The sequence below is a fragment of the Ylistrum balloti genome, unplaced genomic scaffold (assembly GCF_031769215.1).
Source record: "Ylistrum balloti isolate Yb309-2 unplaced genomic scaffold, AGI_CSIRO_Ybal_v1 Utg370420, whole genome shotgun sequence".
Classification (NCBI taxonomy): domain Eukaryota; kingdom Metazoa; phylum Mollusca; class Bivalvia; order Pectinida; family Pectinidae; genus Ylistrum; species Ylistrum balloti.
This window is the reverse complement of record NW_026782284.1, coordinates 100,656-126,823: the sequence shown is the minus strand read 5'-3', so window position 1 is coordinate 126,823 and position 26,168 is coordinate 100,656. Positions and strand designations below refer to the sequence as shown.

At 35.4% G+C, this 26,168-nt stretch overlaps 1 protein-coding gene across 2 annotated transcripts in view; it reads right to left on the bottom strand.

Annotated features, from left to right (window-relative positions):
• LOC132554644 (uncharacterized) overlaps positions 1–21,613 on the bottom strand; it is a 33,976-nt gene extending 12,363 nt beyond the window's left edge. For both annotated transcript variants that reach the window (XM_060218961.1, XM_060218962.1), the window contains exons 1-4: positions 20,831–21,613; positions 14,041–14,281; positions 6,294–6,371; positions 5,497–5,676 (exon numbers count right to left, since the gene is read on the bottom strand). In XM_060218961.1, the coding sequence (XP_060074944.1) occupies positions 5,497–5,676; positions 6,294–6,371; positions 14,041–14,281; positions 20,831–21,526 (1,195 nt within the window). In that variant the 5' untranslated portion in view covers positions 21,527–21,613. The remainder of the gene's footprint in view (positions 1–5,496; positions 5,677–6,293; positions 6,372–14,040; positions 14,282–20,830) is intronic.
• Between the last annotated feature and the right edge of the window lie 4,555 nt (positions 21,614–26,168).

Below are 26,168 nucleotides of genomic sequence, written 5' to 3'. Positions count from 1 at the left end.
ACATGGACTAAGCGTTATGGAAACCCATAAAAAAAAAAAAACCTGCTGAACGACTAGTATGGGGTCGATTTATATACGAAATGTATGTATGCACTGTCTGCTTCAAGCTGTTGTGGTATTGTTCGGCTTTCGTTGTCTTTACCACCTTCAACCCGTCATATGATTTGCTATCCAATGTAGTATCGTGCAACAAAGAGAAGGATGTGTCATTTGTATTCTATGTTGATATGGCCATCTTGCTTTTTTCTTAACTATTTATTTATTGTTTGTTTTTTCGGGGTGTGTGTGTATATATATATAATCATTAACATAATTACTGGGAAAAAAATACTGCATGGACGGAAATTAAAGTGCAAACAAACTAGATCAGTCTGCTGTATAACAAACTCAATTTTGCCATGTTAATTTATGTTAAATAAGCGTATCACACATCTAAAATTTTGCAAATGATCAAAGTGATCTAAATTGGATGTAGTATAACAAACGAGAATAATAGATTCTATACAACATTAAAAAAGAAAAGTAGGTCATGAACATTATGAAGACCATATGGCGAAACGCAACATTGATTCTGTATGCATGCAGAGAGCCTAACGTGTGAAACATCTCAATTAGTCTAAAGGTGGTTCGGGTACAATGATAATTTATTTGTGATATCTAGTTCTCCCAATGTCAATAACAGTATGTTGTTAATCATAACTTGTGATCAGAATATTTATCAAATATGTCAATGGCACATGAATATCGACCTTTCATTTAAATAAACTGTATTTGTTGGCTTTCGATATAAATGATTTTTTAATGCATTTAGATGTTGATTTTAAATGACAATACTTCAAATAATTACTTTGTGTTTGCTCATTAAAAATTTCATTCATTATTGAAATCGATATTTCCTCGTTTCGATATTTCTATGGCAAATATTTGTTTGTTACGTTCATGAACACACCATTCCTTAGTTTTTGTATATATCTAACTTACCGCTTTGAGATATCTTTTAGTCCAAATACATCCAAATTCAGACACACAATCGCACAATCCCACTAGATATATATGTACTAGTTAGTCTTTCAACCCAAGCTAAGGTGTATAGGCGTGCTAATGTTGGAAACGCCCATAATTTTACCTGGGCATTGTGGGTCAAAACTTCCCACCTTGTCAGAAATTATAACATGGTCAATAAAACGATAAAAGGTGACCCGCTAGAGACAGTGGTATTCAGATCGAAGAGTAAATAATCTGTATGCAAACAAACGCGGTATTCGTCTATTATTAAGACGGACTTCACCATAGTGATGTGAGAGAGGATTTATCTACCTCCAATACATAAAAGAGTTTCGCTCGCTTTTATTGCTTGTATGTTGCCCATTGCAGGAATGTAAGTGTTTCTTTCAAAACAATCAAAAATAAATTAGGCGGGGGTGACAGAGAAGGTTAGGAGTTTGTGTGATTTTGTATGCATCACTGTTATATCACCATATATTTTGTACACTTTTTTATTTGTTTTTGTTTTTATATCTCTCTTTTCTTCCAATGTTATTCCATAGTCTGCATCATCACAATTTAATTTACAACAAACCTTTCAATTCATGTAACAGAGGCCATTTTGCCATCTCAATTCCTCCGCTAGGAGAAGTTCTCTCTAGCCGAGTGGTATATTGCGGATAGTATTTTACCAGGGTAACATACTCCCCCCTCCAGGAAATAACTCGTCCTCGAGTTCCAGGGGTTACAGCGATGCTGATGGGGCATTGCTAAGTACTATTCCCGGGTCCCGACATGGGCGCCAATGTAATAGAGGTCATTTTGCCATCTCAATGCCTCCGCTAGGAATCGAACCCGGGACCCCTGGCTTACTAGTCTGACGCTCAACCAATCGATCTAAAGAGAAGTTCTCTCTAGCCGAGTGGTATATTGCGGATAGTATTTTACCAGGGTTACATTAATAAAGTAGAACACTGTCCACGAGAAACGACAAAGCATTTTCAAACGCCTGTATACGATGATTACCTGTAAATGTATGCGACCCTAGGTAAACCTTATGTGGCCCTTATCTTATTCGCCTTGTTATATATCATATCAATCAAACTTACTGACCATGAATGAGATTAAAGCACACAGGGACTCCTATCGGACACTTAAATCTATTCAGGGCCATGTATATTGTCGATTTAGTGTCATGGATGTTCTTGAGTTGGGTTTTTATAGACATTTATTTACTTTATTTGGTCGGTTTTGTAAGTTTCAATGTGCATTGTGATCACTATCTCCGTATAGTGTATGTATTTCGTTCAAAAAAAGTAAAAATCGAAGTAAGATACCATAGGAGTTTCTGGTTGACAACGTCTTCGTAGAATTGGTGGGGAGGTCTTCTACTGGCTTGTCAATGGGAACTGATTGTATCCCTCTGTTGGCTAACCGGTTTCTAACTTCAATGGAGGCTGAATTTATCGAAGTGCTCATCAAGTTAGGTCACAAAAGCCTTGCAAAGTCCTTGAATTGCACTTTCAAAAATACTGTTGACATCTTAAATAACATTAAATATATTGCCAACTTTGTTCGTATATACGCATCAGAATAGGGAATCATGGTTACAACATACTCTTCTACGTCAACCATGCAGTTTTTTTCTGGCATCAAAACTAATATGGACAGCGCTTTCCGCCAACTTGTCTGATAGCCGCGATCATTTCAGTTTCTCTGTTGTGAATTTTCTGTTTTTTAATAGCTCTACCTTGTATTCGTCAACTGACAGACAAAATCACAACACAGGGTTTTGAGAAATGCAGGTGGATGAAAATCATGAGGAACTTCCTTTTTTATTATCGCTCTTTCTTTCTGTACTATGTTCTCGACAAACTCTCTTATATGACTTTAATGATGATAGTTTTGAATATATTTGAGAACGATATAAGGAAGATAATTATTGGTCCTTGATGATTAACTGTGTGGTGTAAACTTTGCTATTTCACAAGTAATTAAGCAGCTCAATACAATGTTATCTGTTCCACATGTGGTGCACGAATTATCATATATTCTAACATAAGATAAATTCAACACACGTAGAAATCAAATGATTTAATTCAAATACGGTAGGAACTATAATTCCACATAGTTCCTGTAATTTAACAGTTGTTAAAAGGGTCCGAGTTGTAAGGTCTTCAGCATCATGATAGCAGGTTAACAGAGGAAGTCAACAATATGTTTAATATGTTTCCACGGCTTTCTAAATATAGATGGAAGCATCTTTCTGTGAGCCACGTGCTGATTTGGCACTGTGACCTTTGAAATTTGGTTGATTGTCCACGGCGGTTTATTGTCACTGCTCCATCCAATGTTGATTTTCGAAAAAAAAATGCGAGTATAAGAATGTTGACGCACATCCCTGATAGGCTGGGAGTAAGGAAGACGATTACGGAGGCTGTTCGGGATAAATTGATGACACGATATCACGTTATCTGTTGACTGTGTCCAGATATTTGAATAATTTGATTCGGCGAAATTCAAGGGTCTCTCAGATTGAGGAAAAGTTGCTTTTTACGCTGAAATAGAAATCGGGTTAGTAATGAGTTTTTTTCTTAAGAACTTGACATGTTTTGGTTTAAAGAAATATAATCTTTCGATGGATTTGCTCAGGAAATAGGAAACGGAATGAGAGGAGATTAGTATTTATCATGATTTCCAAAATTACCTAGTTTATACCATGTGATTGATTGACTTATAAATACAATTTAGATGTGAGTAATTAAGAGAAAAGAAGAGGAAAGAAGGAAGAACACTCTTTTAATCGAAGTGGATGTGAGTTTTGAACAGAAAAGTGGAAAAAATAGAATCTGTGACGGAAATGACAGAGAACTATAGATGATAAACGTAAATGCCTGACCTGGACCGCCTGTTAATAATCTAAGGACATGAAACAATCAAATGTGCATATCTTTGCTTTTACTTTTTGCCCATTTCATATATGTTTATTCAATTTTGCTCGAAATTTTGAAACACTATATTATGAATATTGTAAATATATATTAATTCTAAATTCAAATTTCTTTAAAATTGTATCTTGAAATTGTTCACTCCATTCATTTATATTTTGGTTTGATAAACTATGAAGACCTACACGAGAAAACGTTCTAAAGAAACTGTGTATTAATTTGAGTGAAGTAATATCACTAGATAGAGAATTGATATTTCTGTCGCTGTTTCTACAATGTAAATAGACTTACCAGACGTCCTATGCCCATTGGCACGAAGGAAAATTCGTTATCCTGTGACATTATTTTGTGGCTGCCTGTCCGCAAATAGTCACTCCCATTGGGTATTTCTCTGGAGTCGCGGAAAGTACACAGGGCCCCTTTTTAACATCTCCTTCGTATTTCCCTTCTCTTGTATTTTTCTTAGCTGTGTGCACGCTATACATTCTTCATTACAATTGGTACTTTCAATTTGCTTTGGGTCCAATAGCATGAACTTCTTTTTCCTGTAAAACTCCAGATCATGATTTGCGGATGAGCAATATAGTGTTTATATTATGACGTGGGGTTGAAGGGTCGCATCATATACATGTTCAGGATCACTGTTCATTATATAGTCCAAATATAGAGACCGACTCTTCTAGCTGTTTTGCTTCGTTTTCAAAACATGGAGATCCTCTTGGATGGTTCTGAACCAGAAATCTAACAAGTAGCTGCCACCTCTGTCTATACATGGAACAACGCCAGATATCTTGCGCTCTCTTTATATGCTTTGGAAACCTTCATGTCCGCTTTCGTCTAATTTGTGTTAGCGGTTCCAGCAGAAACATGTCCGTATCTTCACCACTGATTTCCCTCTCTCCTATCCTGCTCCAGTTCCTCAGGTTTACTTCTATCATCTTTTCGCTAACTTCAGCCATCCATGTTTGTTTTTTCAATGACATGATTCCAGAAAGGGATTGGGTAAGAGTAAGGATGTGCAAACAGTTTCAATGCAAAGAGTGTGATCTGATTGGTCGAAAGTGAGTACACATATCTCAGAGTGTACAAGTGAACAGCACCTTTTATTTTTTTACGAATTCGAATAAGTAGAACCAAATTTATTTTCAAACTGCATCATACAGCTTTTTCGTGCTTCTATGACAAATGTTATTTTCACTACAATGTAAGTAAATACGCGGTGAATGAATTACTTTTATTTTCACCATAAGTGTCATTCCTGAATTAACCGTACCGTGCGTCCCACATTATCCATGAACGCCGATCAAATGATTTAACATTTTAACTACCTTGCTATGTCAGTATGTTAACTTTGTAGTTTTGATAAGTTTACATGTACCTTAAACTTGTTATATGTCAAAGTCGTTATTACGACGTAACAAAATAGTAAATTACGGTGTTAAACATCTTTTGTTCCCCAGCTGGACAACAATCCTCACTTGTAACCTGTATTTGATAGGTAAGTAGATATAAGTTCTTGTGTAAGCATAGGGGCCATAGTTAGGACTAAGATTTTTATATTTACCTTTTTCTGATGAGAGGTCGATTTTTCCGTCTTTTGGCGGAAGTACATTTTCCTGAAAAGCACCAAGCATGTTCCCGGCTGGTCTGTAGTTGGCTACCACTAATATTTTGCCATCTTTTGTTCGCGCCTTTCCTACACCTATCTCATCACTCCCCTTCCATACGACTTGAGTGAAATGACCTGCAACAATTTTGAAATTTAAGCAAATACAACTGCAACGAAAAGTCAGTTAACAAATTACACATCTAATCATGAAAATTTAGTCTGATTCACAATCAAAGGCTACTTTTAACAGTCAAGGAAAGCAAAGCAATTTTCCGTTGTAAGTACAAATTTACTTCAAAAACAACCAAGGGAGACAATTTTATTGAAGTATTGAAAAATGAGTGCATTGTGTTGCCTCACAATGTATTTACTATTCATCCTGCGATAATGGTGGATATTCTGTTGTTGTCATTCTTGGACTTTGCGACAGCTGTCAGTTACAGGATTTTCAAGCAAGAACAACAGCAGTTTCTACTTTCCGCAGTTTTCTCTCTGATGGATATAACAAAAATCCTATTAATTCGAAAAGGAGGCGGTTCACAATTCTCTGACTTCAATATGCTTTCTTTTTGATCACACTACAAGACCACTGTATAATGAACATGATATGATGCGTTTGCCTAGAGAAGTGAATAAAGCGGTCATAGTAAAATTGCATCAATTACTGAAGTTGCCATTGGGAAACGAGAAATACCCACGTGCAGTCAATCAGTAAAATGTGTTCATAGACATAGCGATATACCGAACCGTACCTGTGCCTGAGACTGGCTGTGCGCTTCCAAAAGTGTACATCTTGACCTCGCCGTACCACTGGTCAGTGACCTCTTGGCCTTTGCAATTAAAAGAATGACATGTGTATTAGGAATATTAACGACAGGGTGAGGTAATTACCAGTGGTCGCAAAGTGACCGATCTCATATCATACTTGGTTGGAAAGATAACTGTGTAACTTCTTGCCTCTGAAATTGATGAATTTCTAACTTAAACATGTTTGTGATGCTTAATTTCTTTCCAATTCTTTCGTTGTGTATGATGCAAAGAATTCCATCATTACATACACTAAAACCTCGCAACACGGTCATCATGCTTCAAGGATATTGGCGAAATAATTTTAGCAATATATCGGGTGATGTGCTTCAATACGTGATGGACAGAATCATTACACAGTGAAACTTTGCGATTCTGTATATCATTTATATTTCGCGTTAATACGCGGAGAGATTCTATTTACAATTCAAATCCCTCGTCCTGTTACGGATATTGAAGTCTTGAGGAGTCTTGGTTTCTAATATATGTAGCTCATCATACCAGAAATTAAAGTCATTTCTAAATCAGCGTTCGCGAAATAAAGTATTCACAAAATTTAAGTAATTTCCAGTAAACTTGTTAGCTATGAAAACGATAGAAAAAAAAGTAATAGATAGGAACATGAATCATGTTTTTGATATCATGATTTTACTGAATTGCGAATAAGTAACTGTGATTTTGTAGTGAATTACGAGAAAATAAGCTGTGACATTATATTGTAACACAGAATTACGGATAAATAAGCTAGAAACGTGACATTTTAATGAATGCCTATTACAGTTATATATGGTGAAAGTTGAAATTGGCTTTTACAACTGTAATAACTGGCACCAAAACAGTTTCTTTCCCACATTAAATTCACCTATGGTTTCCATCTAAAAAGCTATTGTCATTTCATACTCAAATCATTGAAGTCGATACATGGCGTTGTTTAGATAGTAAACATTGATTAAATATTTTAAACTAATACTATTTTAAGCATATACAATGTTCTTATCAAGTCGAAGGTGCTTACAATGAAAACGTTTCCCTGGACAGACCAAACATATCGTAATTAAACTCAGCAGTGGTCCTTCATAACTTTAACCCGCAATGCTTTTAACAACTAATCAGGTACAAACATGACTTGGTCCGTTGGTCAGTGAACGTCTGACCACTAGGCATGTGAATAGATATCGACTTACATATGATAGATGGCTTTGTAGATAATACACACATCTCATTCTCTATCTCACAACCGTAAACAACCTTATGTAATCTATCATAACGTTATTAATCAGGTTGTGCTATTGTTTCCCACTACGTTGGTCATGTTGTTCAACAAAATGTAAAACAAATACCAACATGTCAACATAATCCTAATCCGAACTCAAATTCCATAAAACTAGGGCAAAATATGCACAAAAGAAAGATATAAACGGAGATTGCTGAAAAATAAGTACAAGGAGAATAAAAGCTGGTGTTCCGAAAGAGTAAGCGTCTTCTGCTTCATCGACAACACCCACAATGTAAATCTTGGTCAATCCAAATACGTGTCACATTCTTAAATGAGAACAAGTTAAACTAACCATACTCCAACATGTGTTACGTGATTGCATTTCAGATCTACATTGATTTGAATATTCGTCACTATTGTGTACATATAATGACTAGTAAAGACATAGTTTAGCCATTTGTGGTCAAACACACATGGAAATTAGCACTTTGTATTTGTCCCTCGTGTGAGATGGGCGATATTGTTAAGTCAAATGTAAATATGAGCCTATAACATTAGCGTTATATTGGCTGATCTGTACCACCATCCAGTACAAACTGAAACCTATCTAACGTACAGGCGAAATGGGATTTGCGTTTAGTTCCCAAAGCTTGACAAAGTAAAGAAACAAGCTATAAACAGAATTTACACACCTTATGTACACAGTTAATACTTTAAGTGCAAAGGGCAGTTAACCTCATAGAAATAAAAGCATTTGAGCAATAAATAAACTACTCGTCAGGGATATAGAACAGCCTATGTGGAGAATGACAAACTGTTATGCTTAAATCAGGCAGATATATATGGCTTCAAACAATAGTTTACTAATTATCCAGTAAAGATATTGAATAATTAGATTCAGAAGGTTTCACCGGTAATTTTCATATCGTAATATCACAAAACGTTAATATGAATAACTAAAATAACAGAAATATAGATATCTACAACATAGTGACATTATCTATACAGAAATGTACATATCTACAACAATGTGACATTATCTATACAGAAATATATATATCTACAACATAGTAACATTATCTATACAGAAATATATATATCTACAACAAAGTGGCATTATCTGTACAGAAATATATATATCTACAACATAGTGACATTATCTATACAGAAATGTACATATCTACAACATAGTGACATTATCTATACAGAAATGTACATATCTACAACAATGTGACATTATCTATACAGAAATATATATATATCTACAACATAGTGACATTATCTATACAGAAATATATATATCTACAACAAAGTGGCATTATCTGTACAGAAATATATATATCTACAACATAGTGACATTATCTATACAGAAATGTACATATCTACAACATAGTGACATTATCTATACAGAAATGTACATATCTATGTGACATTATCTATACAGAAATGTACATATCTACAACAATGTGACATTATCTATACAGAAATGTACATATCTACAACAATGTGACATTATCTATACAGAAATATACATATCTACAACATAGTGACATTATCTATACAGAAATGTACATATCTACAACAATGTGACATTATCTATACAGAAATGTACATATCTACAACAACGTGACATTATCTATACAGAAATGTACATATCTACAACAATGTGACATTATCTATACAGAAATGTACATATCTACAACAATGTGACATTATCTATACAGAAATGTACATATCTACAACAATGTGACATTATCTATACAGAAATCTACATATCTACAACAATGTGACATTATCTATACAGAAATATAGATATCTACAACAATGTGACATTATCTATACAGAAATGTACATATCTACAACAATGTGACATTATCTATACAGAAATATACATATCTACAACAATGTGACATTATCTATACAGAAATATACATATCTACAACATAGTGACATTATCTATACAGAAATGTACATATCTACAACAATGTGACATTATCTATACAGAAATGTACATATCTACAACAATGTGACATTATCTATACAGAAATATATATATCTACAACAATGTGACATTATCTATACAGAAATGTACATATCTACAACATAGTGACATTATCTATACAGAAATATAGATATCTACAACAATGTGACATTATCTATACAGAAATGTACATATCTACAACAATGTGACATTATCTATACAGAAATGTACATATCTACAACAATGTGACATTATCTATACAGAAATATAGATATCTACAACATAGTGACATTATCTATACAGAAATATACATATATACAACATAGTGACATTATCTATACAGAAATATACATATCTATCTACAATGTGACATTATCTATACAGAAATGTACATATCTACAACAATGTGACATTATCTATACAGAAATGTACATATCTACAACAATGTGACATTATCTATACAGAAATATATATATATCTACAACATAGTGACATTATCTATACAGAAATATAGATATCTACAACATAGTGACATTATCTATACAGAAATATACATATCTACAACACAACAATGTGACATTATCTATACAGAAATATAGATATCTACAACATAGTGACATTATCTATACAGAAATGTACATATCTACAACATACTGACATTATCTATACAGAAATATATATATCTACAACATAGTGACATTATCTATACAGAAATATAGATATCTACAACATAGTGACATTATCTATACAGAAATGTACATATCTACAACATAGTGACATTATCTATACAGAAATATAGATATCTACAACAATGTGACATTATCTACAGAAATATAGATATCACAACATAGTGACATTATCTATACAGAAATGTACATATCTACAACATATGACATTATCTATACAGAAATATAGATATCTACAACATAGTGACATTATCTATACAGAAATATAGATATCTACAACAATGTGACATTATCTATACAGAAATGTACATATCTACAACAATGTGACATTATCTATACAGAAATGTACATATCTACAACAATGTGACATTATCTATACAGAAATATACATATCTACAACATAGTGACATTATCTATACAGAAATGTACATATCTACAACAATGTGACATTATCTATACAGAAATGTACATATCTACAACAACGTGACATTATCTATACAGAAATGTACATATCTACAACAATGTGACATTATCTATACAGAAATGTACATATCTACAACAATGTGACATTATCTATACAGAAATATATATATATCTACAACATAGTGACATTATCTATACAGAAATACACATATCTACAACATGGTGACATTATCTATACAGAAATACACATATCTACAACATAGTGACATTATCTATACAGAAATATATATATCTACAACATAGTGACATTATCTGTACAGAAATACACATATCTACAACATAGTGACATTATCTATACAGAAATACACATATCTACAACATAGTGACATTATCTATACAGAAATACACATATCTACAACAATGTGACATTATCTATACAGAAATACACATATCTACAACATAGTGACATTATCTATACAGAAATATATATATATCTACAACAGTGTGATAGTATCTATACAGAAATTATTTTTCGTTAAATGTTTGTAAATAGTTTTCTGTTTGTGCGTGGTTATTTCTCTGTACATTGGATGTTGTTATCAGTGAAACATCTAGTGTGGTGCCACACCTGGTGACCTTATCCATGTAGAAATCTTGTCTGATTATTGTCTTACAAAGGTGCTGATTTACACGAGCGTGATGCACTCCAACAAGACAAAGCGGGATTGGGCACGTTCACTCATCAGCACATATATTACTCAATAAAAATCGTTTATATCAGTAGATTTATTACATTGATCTTCGTGTCTAGAATCTTAAACTTTTGATAAATTAGTGACACCTGCAGTTTTTCGGTATGGGATGTCCGGGTATCATCGTCTTAATAAAGCAACACAAAAATGTGTAAATTCATTCAAACTGTTTGTGGCTATATAATGTTTGGGTGATGACAAAATACATCCTTTATGGAATAATTGTTCTTATACAAAAAACTTTGTTGACATGTCGGTAGTTTCTTTGTTGTCTTGGTGGGGTCACATACTCAGAACGGGCGACATCGCTCCTTCTTTCCGTCCTTTACACTTGAGAGACAGTATCACTCCACCTTAGGATTGCGATAGTTTCTATGTCAAAGTGTCGTCTAAATTGAATTCAAACTTGATTCTGAGAACCGCGAATGAGCGGTTACTATGTAGATTGGAGCAGTTGTCACACTGCTTGTGTACAATAAAGGCTAATCGAAGGGTAGATTGTGTACAGGTTACGGTAAATAAACATCTCTATCAGATATCTAGTGTGTATCAGCTCTGGTCTGGTGACCGGAGCGTGTGGTCAGATCATCATATTCGTATATATTAGGGCGGGACAGAGAGACGAAGACAAACCTATCTTTGATTCACCTCTGTCACATTCCAAGCGTGTAGGCGTAAATTAACATTTTCCAAATTCATGGGGACTTTTTATACTTCGGCCGGTGGTCACATAAAAGCTAGCTATATAAAATTACTACACTTGTGCGGGGAAAAGACATTATGTGGCCGGTCGTGCTCTCTGGGTAACGCTTCAATGTACATAATCATCAGTTTCTACATCATCTGGGTAAATCGTCTGCAAAATAGGATTTTTGCATTTTGCCTTTCACACTTTACTTAAGAGTCAACGAATCTGTTGTATAACACTACATATATATCATATAGCATAAATACAAATATAGGTCATCTTAGCACGTGATTTGTAAAATGTAAAATAACTTGGACACTTAAATAATAGAGAAATACCCAATAAGAGTATTGTGTTAAACTGATATTAACATCATAGAAACGTGACCATGGATAGCATTTATTATTATTTTTTTCCAGTACTTTAATATCATATCGTTATTGGAATATCCAGTAAAAATCCAGTAAGATGTATTTTGTAAGAATGTATTTATATAGCCATGAAATTTGAGTAAATCTCTCTCTCTCTCTCTCTCTCTCTCTCTCTCTCTCTCTCTCTTAATCAAAAATAACATGTATATAATAATTCTGAGCCATTTTGAAATGTACATGTGAAATTGTGTTTCTTCTAAAGGAAATAATGTTATTGCAACTTGTGCCTAATCCTTTTGCATAACGGGAATAAAATGTGTTTAAACAAGGGGGGAAATGCGAAATGTGGTTTTGAAAAAAACACGGTGTATGACATTAACCGAATTTTAATGGCCACATGAAGGTCAAAACGCGACTCGAAAATATCCTAGAACATAAGTGGACAAAGGAATGAAGAGAACATGAGAACAGGCGTCACATCCTGGAGATCTATTAAAAAACAAGGCATGATGATGCTATTTTCTCATCATACAACAAGGTATTGAGTAAACAAGAAGAAATTGTTCAATGATATCAGTCTGTTCTTCTGTAAAACTACATTGTTGATGTGATCCTCTACATATGGGTATATATAGGTATTGTGTGATCAGGGAAGTGGTTTTCTATTGGACATTTTTAAGACTCCAAACAAACAGCCTAAATTACAATGCCTCAAATTACAGACGTTTCACACCTGTCACTGTAATTATATATCCAGGATTCAGGTATATTTTCATAGTATTTCAATAAGAGAATTCTACAAATAGCTCTGAAAACAGAGCCCATATCACGAGACAACACTACATACCAAACGGCGAAGATTACCTTTGTAGCAAGGTCAATCTACTACAATTTGAAAGTTGTTGGCAGAACAGTTCTTTGACATTACAATCGAAATGTTGTATCTGAGATCCCTGTTAGGATAAAATCAGTTTGATTTTTTCCAGTTCGAACCTTGACTATCTGTATCCTTAATTTGTAAGTACAGTAACAACTACGGACATCATATATATTATGAATTTCAAACCTGTTTTGGCATGCCAAACATCGTGAACGATGTACAATTTTAATTCAAAATTGAAATAACAGTTGAATGAAGAATATTCCAGTTAAGTCATCCATCAGAATAGACAAGAGTATGTCTTTTATATTTTTATTTTACATTTTCCCAGAAACAAACTTCTCCGGGGATTTTAATTTTTTTTTAATGAGAGTGAATGTGCATGAACAGGAATAAAAAAATTACACATGGGAAATGGTGCGTTTATTACAAAGAGTCGTACCTGCCAACTACATCACCTCGATCCATGGGGAAATATTACGACGAATAAAGAGACAGATCATTTTTACAAACCTACTCTATTTCCTTTCTGAAGTTTGGGCAGTTCAAGTTTTTGAAAATTTATCAGTTTTTTTTTGTTTTTTTTTTCCTTATTTTTCTGTGAGCACAAACATTTCAATTGATAATAAATCTATAATATGATTGTTTCCCCTTGATTTTGGCTTACTTGGTTTTTTTTCTTAATTTTGACTTACCTGTGTAATTATCGGGACCTGATGTCCATTTCATGGCAATGTTTTCCCCGATTCTTTTCCCATTACAGTTGCAGTCGCTGTGTTGAAAGCCGTCTGTCTTGGCCAGGTGGTCAGCCCAGCGTTGGGCGACACTAGTGAGTTCCTGAGAATGGACGATTGGTCCAGACTGGTGTCTAGCTCTATAAATGTTATGAGCCTTTACTACCTCGTCAACAAAGCCTTTGTCAGCCATGTTCGCCTTCTGTAAAACAATATTTAACGGTTTGGATTCAAATTTGTAAGCCCACAAAAATCAAGCTGAGAGGTGCAAATATGTAGGGCAAGGAGTTTAACATTACAAAAAATCAATAAACAAAATGCAGGGTCAATATTTCATAAAATAAAATTTGCAAAGAGATTCTTGTTTTGTGGTACGTAAGATTTGCGAGTTACAATGCCTTCGTAACCATGTAGATTATCGATTATTAGACAAAATTTTGCACCGATTTCTAAATATTCCGGACCTGGTACGACAAACATTTTGCAATCGATTATTGAAACAAAAAGTACACATAAACATCTAAATGAAAATACATCGACATAAGATAAATTTCGCTTTTACAGACATACATATAAAAAAATTTATTGGGCTTTGATGTCATTGCATTAGCTTCGCTGAGGTGTCCAAATAAAAAAAGACACACATATGACTGTATGTAATTAAATGCAAGGTTTTCTCTGGTTTGGTTTAAGCATACATGTTGTCGAACAAGAAGATTTGTTACACATTAAATCATCCTAAACACAAGAGAAATGGCAGTTTGACGTTGAAAATTAGGAAAAGTGTGACGTATAAAACGAGTCTTGTAAACCATGTTATCACCAGATCACAAACCAGTCTAATCCGACATTGTGATAGAATAGCACAAAATTACACGTGATTTCGTAATTAAGCATTCCAGCTGAAGGTCGAATATATATATTTGTTAGAATAAGTAGGCGACGGTCAAAATCGAAAAAAATATCATGAACAAACACTAAGTTGAGAAAATACTTTTGTAAAGCAATAGATCTCTATACCTACTTGTCTATGAAAAGCCTTGTCTGTTTTTCTTGAATCTCAACACCCTCCAAAGATACAGTACACAATGGAATTATCGTGTCGGTGCACAGTATTTATACGTACCTTTTTAGGTAAATTAGGTGTATTTAATATGACTAGGTATAGCCAATAGAGTTTTAGCTCCGACGATGACGTCACTATTAATTCAGGTGTGATATTTCTGCTGTCATGTGAGATCATTGTGAACACATTGAGGAACAATTAGTCTGATCGTCATTATTACGAATTTTGCGGAATAAGTACCCGGATGGTGAACTGAAGTAAACAATGAATTTAATCCAGCGGAGTAATGAGCATTTAAGACCTGAATGTCTGAATGTTTTTTTGGTTTTTTTTTCAATGTCTCCTCAACTATACCATACAATACGTGAAAATGACTTAGGTCAAAATGGATAGTAATAAAAAATGCTAAAATCCCAGTCGTTGCCGTGTCAGTTATATGATAGTTTCCTATTCAATACAGATCCTACAGTAATTTCTTGGAATAACAACTCGGATTAACAATATTATTTTTACTAAATATAGCCCAAATAAGGATGAATCCCCCTCCTTATTGGGAAATCTGAAATAAAATAATCAAAAATAAAGTCAAAAACCTGTATTTAAAAAAACGATTCTATTCCCATTTTGACCATTTCCGTCCTACCCCGAGAGCTCCAGAAAATACTCAAAATTTAAACTGTCAAACAGCCATATCAGATTGTTTCTAATCAGTTAAGCTTGTTTCTGATAAAACAAAGCGTACTCAAACGTTTTAATGCCCTGTATCATTCTTTGAGGTTTTATGTGATACTCAGGTTTAATTGTTGACTAAAGTGGATGCCATCTTCAGAAAGGTACATCATCTTGAATGTTTCGTTGGAATTGATAAATAGTTATGAATACTATAATCAACTTAATTATATAATGGAAAACATTTTATTGAAATCGTGCACCGAATGAACCCAACCGAGTACGTACCATACAAAATATCTTCTCGTTTACAGTGCCGAAAATATCGATTACTTTTGCATGAAAATCGGGTATACAGAATGCACTTCTGGTTGGATAAAGCTTTCTCTAAACATATTAAGGAGAACACGATCTTTCGATCATTAATGTTAACTCTATTTAAATTTCAACGTGAATGATTAAAAGCATGTCGGAAGTTCACAGCCCATTCTGTGATAAGGTCCAGCGACCCAGATCGTCATAGCTTTACATTCGTTTATTATAGATATTTTTTATTTTTTTTTATCTTCCTTGAATTGTCACAAAATTCATAATGCTGGCTATGATCAAACAACTAACATGTTGACATCCTAGTCTAATATTTATGATCTGTCTTAGCCAGGATCATAATACAGATGAATTGGTCTACCAGGCGATAGAGAGGTACGTTGGTGTGGGTTGGGGGTGTGGAGGGGAATTCAAATAGACCTGTTATTTAAGAACTGTCCCATTCCTCTCTTTCTCTTCCCTTGTGATCCTCCATGAAGTGTGTCTGGCGGTTTCTCAGCAGCGCCATTTCCGCCGACACACTTCCAGTTTCACAATTGTAATATAATGGAATGTTAAACATGTGGTGGTCTCTGTCAAGCTGTCTATTAGCTAACTCTTTGTCATGCTATGATCGAGTGTTGTCATCGAGGTCCAATTCACTGTCTACACACAAACAATCACTCAGTCATTACAGTTTACATTAGATATGCCTCACAAACTGGCAGTTTTCTGATTCTAGTAACATTCGTAAAAATATTGCCCATTCCTTTGAGAACAAAATGCAATCTGCATGGAGATGAAAGTTGCATGGTTGTTTATTTCATAAAACTACAAGAGTGCGGTGTACTCTGATAGGAATGATGGTATTCACATTTGCAATTATTTACAACTTTATGCCAAATGGCTGTTAAAAACCACAGGGACTTGATCCAGTCATTTTAGCTTTAGGTCTGTTTGTCGAGGGCCAGAGGAGTTTACATGTTCTGGCGTGTTGTCGTTCACCAATCACTCCGTCCCTCCATCGTCGTCTGTAAACAATATCTCTAGCAATGTATGTGTATGATAATTCTGTAGGGAACAGAAAAAGGATCTCAAGTACTGAGTAGGACACGCAATCTTGTTGGTCGTAAAACGGAAATTCAAATTTGTCTATACTTAGGAAGCCAAGAAATACAATGGTTATCAATCATGTCACTACTGCAAGCATGCTCGTGATAAACGTGTTTTATACCTCGCGAACTGCGTTTTCGGGGATATTGATTTTGGCTCCGTACATGCTTGAGTGTGTCCAGCCGTGCATCCGTCCGAGGACTTTTCCAGACTTTCAACTCAACCTCACAAAACTTGCTGTATATATTACGTTAGTGCCCTACTTGTGCCTTTTGCTATTGACATTTCATTTTTTTTCTCATAATTTTTCTGTTACCATGGAAACATAGTCAAAAAGCACAAAGTTAATGTTAACTTTTCTTTCCAGGCTACAACTTACAAAATATTCTATCTCAATTCAGTTAATTTTTTGTGTTATCTATTTATTTTGTTACCATAGAAACAGTGACCAGTGCTCTGAAACCGTTCGGGAGAATTACTCAAAACTTTTTTTACACTTTTCAATCTAGTAGCAAGCAGATAGGACAAATTGCAATTTTTTTTTCTGACCAGTTCTCTTTGACCGGTATATGTAATTACCCGGTACTCAACACTCTGTATAGGCATCAAGTAGTACTCTAGAGAAGTTATCCATTTCAACACTTTTTATGGAACAATTAAAAACAACAAATACAAATTAAACTTGGTGTACTTTTAACAACCAACATAGTTAGGGCCGTTGGGGCCCGGGTGTGTGCTGAACCAACATAGTTAGGACCGTTGGGGCCCGGGTGTGTGCTGAACCAACATAATTAGGGCCGTTGGGGCCCGGGTGTGTGCTGAACCAACATAGTTAGGGCCGTTGGGTCCCTGGTGTGTGCTGAACCAACATAGTTAGGGCCGTTAGGTCCCGGATGTGTGTTGAACCAACATAGTTAGGGCCGTTAGGTCCCGGTGTGTGCTGAACCAACATAGTTAAGGCCGTTAGGTCCTGGATGTGTGCTGAACCAACATAGGTAGGGCCGTTAGGTCCCGGGTGTGTGCTGAACCAACATAGGTAGGGCCGTTAGGTCCCGGGTGTGTGCTGAACCAACATAGGTAGGGCCGTTAGGTCCCGGGTGTGTGCTGAACGAAAAGCTGAATAGAGTTTAAACATGTCTTATTGTCAAAAGAATCAAATGGATTGGACACAAGTTACAAGAATATTATCAAAACCCTATGAATATACTGAATATACATATACACATATATATTAAGCATGGCAGGGCTGGATTTGAATTTACATGAAACTTTAGCATTGTTTTCAGTCAGAGAGAAAGAGAGTGCACGCGCGCGAGAGAGAGAGGGGGGAGAGAGAGAGAGAGAAAGAGAGAGAGTGTGTGTATTTGTGTGTGTGTGTGTGTGTGTGTGTGTGTGTGTGTGTGTGTGTGTGTGTGTGTGTGTGTGTGTGCCTCACTTCGGTTAATATGCATGTTGTACAACCAGATGTATAGATAATGTTTATCAGACTTTATGCAACTTTGCAATTTTATGTACTTAGTCACAAAACTCCTAGATATGACAAGTCTGCTATAAACCGAGTTATTAACCAATGAGATATTCGATGAATAATCAGTCTTGCACTGTATCAGTCATGTTACGCGAGGGCGATCCCAAATACACAGAGGGATTCTCAAAATAATTTACTAATGGTCTGTCGGAAAAATAGTCTCCCTGGTTTATATGTAAATTAAGATAACAAAGTGTCTACGTCCCATATTCTGAAACGACGTCACCTTAAGTGCTGCATACTCATGCACTTGTCGTCTGCTATCGGTAACGCCCAGAAGAGACATTGCTCTGGAATAAGTAACTAATTGTTGCTATTAAGTGTTGATGAACTGGTTATAAATAATGAAATGATATTTTATAACGATTAGATATTATCCTCGTCGTGGAGCTCGCTTTCCTGCCTGCTATACTTCACATTCTAAGCGTAAATCGTATGAAACTGGTGCTCCGGTATATCTATAAAAGATAAGAATGAGGCACTGGTGCTCCGGTATATCTATAAAAGATAAGAATGAGGCACTGGTGCTCCGGTATATCTATAAAAGATAAGAATGAGGCACATCTGTTATGTTACTAACGTAAGTCCTGTTGTAATTAGGCGAGTATATACGCTGCCTCATTTTTTTTATCATGCACGTGTACACTGTACTTTAGTTCACGATTTTGAGAGAATCAATGAGGACAACATCTCTATAAAAAGACCATGGCATTCCTTTCAGTTCATAAACAAGAAAAAAACATTTGCGTGGTTAATCAGTAACGTAATCTTAGATGTCGCGTGACAATGTCAATCAGGAAGTGATGGTCGAGGCAATTTTGTGGGATTTTTGTTTCTTTTCCATCGTTGGTTTCAGAGTTATCTCCCCTCGTACGTTGCACTTTGACAATACCTTGCTTACAATAGAGGTCGATTTCCGTGTGCATGCCGTATCATGGCACGTTAGATATGTTTAACAAGTACTTAACAGACACAGATTACTTAAACAACACGCACACCTACTCACACATGTACCATTTGATAAACAGTTTCAAAGCGTTATTGCAGTTACAGTTAATTTAATAAATCGCGCCGGAAGTTGTAAATATCTTTAAGATAATAGCAGTAATATTATTGCAGTAGTGAGTGTATAAGTCAGAGCCGATCTTGTTGTAAATAATCAGTCTGGGCCGGTTGTGAACACAAAAAATATATACTGAAATGAAATTGTGAAAAGATCAAACTTTACGGTTGACAAAATTTCCAGCAAACTGTTAGCATGCCTTTACGAGGAAACTGTGATCTTCTCATAGTTGAATTTTATTCTTCAAACGAGGCTGAATTAATTGAATGAATTCTCAAAACAGAGCACAAAGGTCGGTTACGGCTATCAATAACATTTTTAGAATATGATGATGTCATGAAATAAAATAAACACGTAAATATTCACCAGGATTTGGAAACACAACCACCACAGAATCTCCTACGTCAACCACTTACTTCGATATTTTTTTTAAACAAAACTAAAAATAACAGTTTCCACCAAGCTTTTTGAGATGCATAATTATCTCTATTTCCATATTGTTAATTTCCCTTTCCTAGGTAGTAACAAACCTACTTCCGAAATAATTTTGTTTTTCTATATAAAAATAAGCCGTTTCCCCAACGTGTGGTGTTTCCCGTCGCTGGCGATTCAATATTAGAGGACCTTTTAAACAGTTTCACGTCTATTTCCGTAAAAATATATCGACAGTTGGCAGACAATGAACAGCACTTGATAAATATAGATTCAGGTTTGTGTGTTTTGTCATCGCAATCTCATGGGGAAATATTTCATTGTGTGTTGTGGGGTGATTTTGACGCTATCAATATGACTGGAGGTTTATTTTTGCTAGTTCCTCATTATCATTTGAAAACGTTACATGCATTAATTACTTGGTTTGAATAGGATTTACTGGACATGTGTCGTCGGTGAAGCGGATGACGCTTACTCTTCCGAAACATCTGACTTGTTTGTTGCAGTTTCTCCCTGTAAAATTAAGGATTTTACGATTTTAATTGTATTTTATGTGAAATCTGCAGTTCCCTACCTGAGTTCGTTGCCATGGCAACTTTGATGGAGTTGGATTTAAGTCCTTCCCACTTGCATCTTTTTTCCAAGTTTCTCTGATCTTTGTCTTTGGCGAAGAATTCTCCGATATACTTGTTTTAGAAGGCTGGTCAAATGTACGCATCAGTCCTTTTGGAGTATATAAATCCGATGTGAATTTATTTGTATGATCATTCAAAGGAAGCGAAGACATTGGTCGGCCATGAATCTTAGAATTGACAGAACCAGCATCCAAGCTTTGTGCAGGAGGTTTGTCCCAGTATGATGAAGGAACTGTTTTTCTGTTAGAACTGGCATAACCTGATCCAAACTTTCCATCCGAAACTGATTCGGTTTTAATTTTATTCCAAGATGGCCTAACCATGAAGTCTGATTTGGTTTCGTTTGCAATGGCAGAATATTTCGTACCTCCTGTAATGGAATTGGTTGGTTTTAATTTTTTCTTTTCGTTTGATTTATTCAAAGATGGCTGTCCGCTGACATCTGGTTTAAATGCATGTGCCAGCATGGGGACATCTCGTGAATTCCGTCCCTGGTATGACGTCACTGAACCCTCCGTGCCTGGTGTTACCGAAACCAATGTCTGTCTGTCCGGGTTTATAGCCAACCGTACTTCTCCGAAATCCGGACGTGCGGAACGACCTTCGGTTTTAATCACATACTTTGATGAATACATCGTTTTTCTCTCTCACGACGCTTTGTTAATCCGACGCTCTGATACACGTGTTCTGTCTTTAATTCCAAACACAAGAAGCTACATGGTATGAAACACTCGATAAGGATTTAATAGCAATTTATACCAACACTCATCCAATTGTGGCGGAGTAAACAAAAATGGGAAAGTGATTGTTAGTCAGATTTGTTGTCACATGCTTTGCCCAAGTGTTCTATACATCCTGTTAGACAAGTACCGGTTTCACGTGACAGTGTTAAAACACGTATATATGTACATGTATATATATGATATAGTCACTGTGTAAGTATTTTATTAACGATAGTGTTTGTCAATGTCCAAGTTAAGGACGACCTTTTACCTCTAGTCATTGTAACAGTAACTTTTTGGGGGAGATTTCCACCTGTTGTACAGGTAACGTATTATCTGGTAGTGCAATGCAATCATTTATGTTATAAAAACGATACTAGTATACACGAGCATTACTACGTCATACAACAAACCGCTAAATAAAGTACAAATACGGTTTCCGCCGTCAGGATCTATCGCAATGTTTCAATTCATTCCGGTTTAAACTCAGCAAAGGAAATCTAGATATACAGAAAAGCTTTTAAAGACACACAATACACGCAAAATAAAGCTTTAATTGTCAATCACTTTTAAGTCTCCAGAATATTAATCAAATCAGTCAGTATCGGTATCCGTATCGGTCCGCGAAAAATGTGGTATAAGATCATGTTGATAGAAGTCAGGGCTGAACCTGCATGTCATGTTTTAACTGATTTCCTACAGTCTCTTCCTTGATTTCATTCTGTATAGGCCTTCAGCATCACTGACGAGTCCTAGAAGGACCAAACAGCTGTATGATGTAACATCACTGACGAGTCCTAGAATAATGAAACAGTTGTATGATTTATCATCACTGACGAGTCCTAGAAGGACGAAACAGCTGTATGATGTAGGATCACTGACGAGTCCTAGAAGGACGAAACAGCTGTATGATGTAGTATCACTGACGAGTCCTAGAATAACGAAACAGTTATATGATGTATCATCACTGACGAGTCCTAGAAGGACGAAACATCTGTATGATGTAGTATCACTGACGAGTCCTAGAATAATGAAACAGTTATATGATTTATCCTCACTGACAGTCCTATACGAAACAGCTGTATGGTGTAGCATTACTGACGAGTCCTAGAAGAATGAAACAGCTGTATGATGTAGCATTACTGAGGAGTCTTAGAAGGAGTAAACAGCTATATGATGCAAAATCACTGACGAGTCCTAGAAGGACGAAACAGCTGTATGATTTATCATCACTGACGAGTCCTGGAAGGACGAAACAGCTGTATGATGTATCATCACTGACGAGTCCTGGAAGGACGAAACAGCTGTATGATGTATCATCATTGACGAGTCCTAAAAGGTCGAAACAGCTGTATGATGTAGGATCACTGACGAGTCCTAGAAGGACGAAACAGCTGTATGATGTAGTATCACTGACGAGTCCTAGAATAATGAAACAGTTATATGATTTATCATCACTGACGAGTCCTAGAAGGACGAAACAGCTGTATGGTGTAGCATTACTGACGAGTCCTAGAAGAATGAAACAGCTGTATGATGTAGCATTACTGAGGAGTCCTAGAAGGAGTAAACAGCTATATGATGCAAAATCACTGACGAGTCCTAGAAGGACGAAACAGCTGTATGATTTATCATCACTGACGAGTCCTGGAAGGACGAAACAGCTGTATGATGTATCATCACTGACGAGTCCTGGAAGGACGAAACAGCTGTATGATGTATCCTCATTGACGAGTCCTAAAAGGTCGAAACAGCTGTATGATGTAGGATCACTGACGAGTCCTAGAAGGGCGATATAGCTGTGTGATGCAGTTTAATTCATTGCTTGGCTCTACTGTATCTGAACATGTATTGAAAGATGATATCAACTTGTGTGTCTTTTGTATAATCGTCTACCTTACCGTTTAGATACTTTTATAGTCCAATTTGTAAATATTATCAAATGATATTCTTGATCCCGCTGTCAAATGTACGTAATATAAGTGACGTTAAGTTCGAATCATCAACTTAAATTATTATTATTTTTTGTATTCTATGAAGTATTTATATACAAACGGCGATAAGCAGACTTAGAAGCTCTACAGAAAGACAATACATATGACATTGTCAATTATACAGTATAAATATATCAACATCATCTTTGATGATTATTGTCCACGGAAGATGTAGCTATTTATATTTACCCTTATAGTGCTGTCACACTGACATATCAAGGGTTAAGTGATAACCACTATGACTCGCTCCGGTTTGTAATCTTTAAGTAGGTTCGAGCTTAAACAGCTAACTCAGGAAATCAACATGATGATAACGGATACATGTTTACAGTATTATCATACATCAAATGAAAGCTTTGTCATATTTATTTCTTTTTATTAAAAAAGAATCCTAAGCTCATCATCAAGAAATAGAAGGCTAAAAAAAGAAATCGTCTCGTTGATTCCAGAGAATGAAAGTAACGCGTCACTATTTTCTGCAGTAAAAATCTAAACTCGACAATATTTACAAATGACTAGGTTATCATTACCTTGCAACTTAAAAGTTTCAGTGTCCAATTGCAGTAATCTATGTCCCCATTTTGGTATGTTTCCAACATCTAAATAACCTTTTCCTAACATGTAGACAAAGGAGCGTAATTAAGGGAATTCCTACGATCCAATACTGGATGCTTTTAGTGGAACATGTGTCCAGATTTATTAATAGAATGTTTAAGGTAGATTTCATTTCAAAATGACCTAGTTGTAGATTTGACAAAACACAACATTTTATTGTTCTAATCATTTGCTGACGTCCTGCGCCTCCTTTCGTGATTGTTAATAAATCCAGCAAAACACAACATTTTATTGTTCTAATCATTTGCTCACGTTCTGTATCTCCTTTCGTGAAGGTGTATAAATCCAGGCAAAACGCGGCAATTTCTTATTATTGTGTGTTGATGTTGTGAATCTCTTTTCGTGAAGGTACATATAGACACTAACATTCATGCTATCCCAACCTCTGGTGTTTACAAGTCACAACTGGGTGATTATTTAAACTGAATTGATTTATTTTGTCCTGTCGACAGTTATCAAAAATTCAAGGACGGCCTACTGTATATGCGAGGTGAGTGTTTGCGTTAAAAGTTTGTACTTTTGGGAGGATGTGACATGTCTGTGTAATCGTCCCTGCGATAGTTCAGAACTGATGTCAGCATTATAGTGCCACCTCACTGAAATACACAGCCGAAGGCCATCAGCATGACGACCCACAAGGTCACATCGTAATGTTATGCTACTAAAACGCTGAACGTCCAGCAAGAAGTACAATAACAATCCCCTCGAATCGTGAAGTTCTTCTTTCCTCGTAGTAACCTTGCATTCCATGTTTGAATTATTTTGAATCGTGATTAATTATATCAACTAATATATTTTTTTATATTAATCCTGTCGGTTAAGATTATTTCTAATCGTCTTCATGGATATGACTACTCGCATCACCCAAGAATAAAAGACAAAATAACACTGTCAATAACGAAGCATTCGTCCTTGTTTAAATCTAGCTATAATCAGAGTACAACACGGGCAATAGTATCTATAGGTAAGCCTTGAACAGTCTTACTCAGGAGTTTTTCCACGTAAATATATACAGCAAGTATGGTTTTGCCCTACAAAGATATCATATACAGATATCTTGCAAAACAGAATGAATGAATGAATCAATCAATCAATCAATCAATCAATCAATGACCATAACGGCCAAGAAAAAGACAGTTCTGCAGAGAAGGGTTACTATTAAATATAACGTGAAGGATGGTTGAAAACAGAAAGGGAGAACAATGGGTGGTTATTCAAGATGGTCGAATAGCACATTGGTAATGCACGTGACTTTTATCTATGTTTGGTGAATGTGTCACCTGCCTGATGATGAGAGTTTCCTGCGGTACTCCGGTTTCTTCCAACAGTAAGACTCTCTATCCAAACCAACATGAGTGGTAGTGTGTTTGACATTTATTTTAAAATAAATACAGTTTATGTCTATCTGAAAGTTTGTTTTCAGTTTTCTCTTTTTATCGTATAAGCCGTTCGTTCAACATTTTAACTATTTTAAATATCGATATGATTCAATATATTTTTGAATAGTGATGTAGCTGTTTTATATTGATCTTAATGGTCATTTTGAATTCAATCACATATTACCACTAGCATCACAAGAGAATACCAGAATGCTGCAGTTGTAATCATTGTAAAATGTCTATAACAGATTTTGACGGAGAATATACACAAATGTTCTTAACTCACAAACGACACATTTTACTTCACGATTCTTTGGAGACATGATTTTATGATAAACCTAGCCTCATCACACGAGGAAATCCAGATCCACTTACTATGTTAACTGAATACTGCTTTTTCTCGTCCTATAACATTTCGACTGATACCGATTTTGTCTGTTTTTGCTTTTTTTTTCCTGTTTAAGACCACGAGATCACTGACTCTATTTATACACTTCCCCGAGTTTGCGGGTTTCAAATGTCTATATTTGACTGTGGTAAATGGTCCCTTTCAACGCTGTTACATTT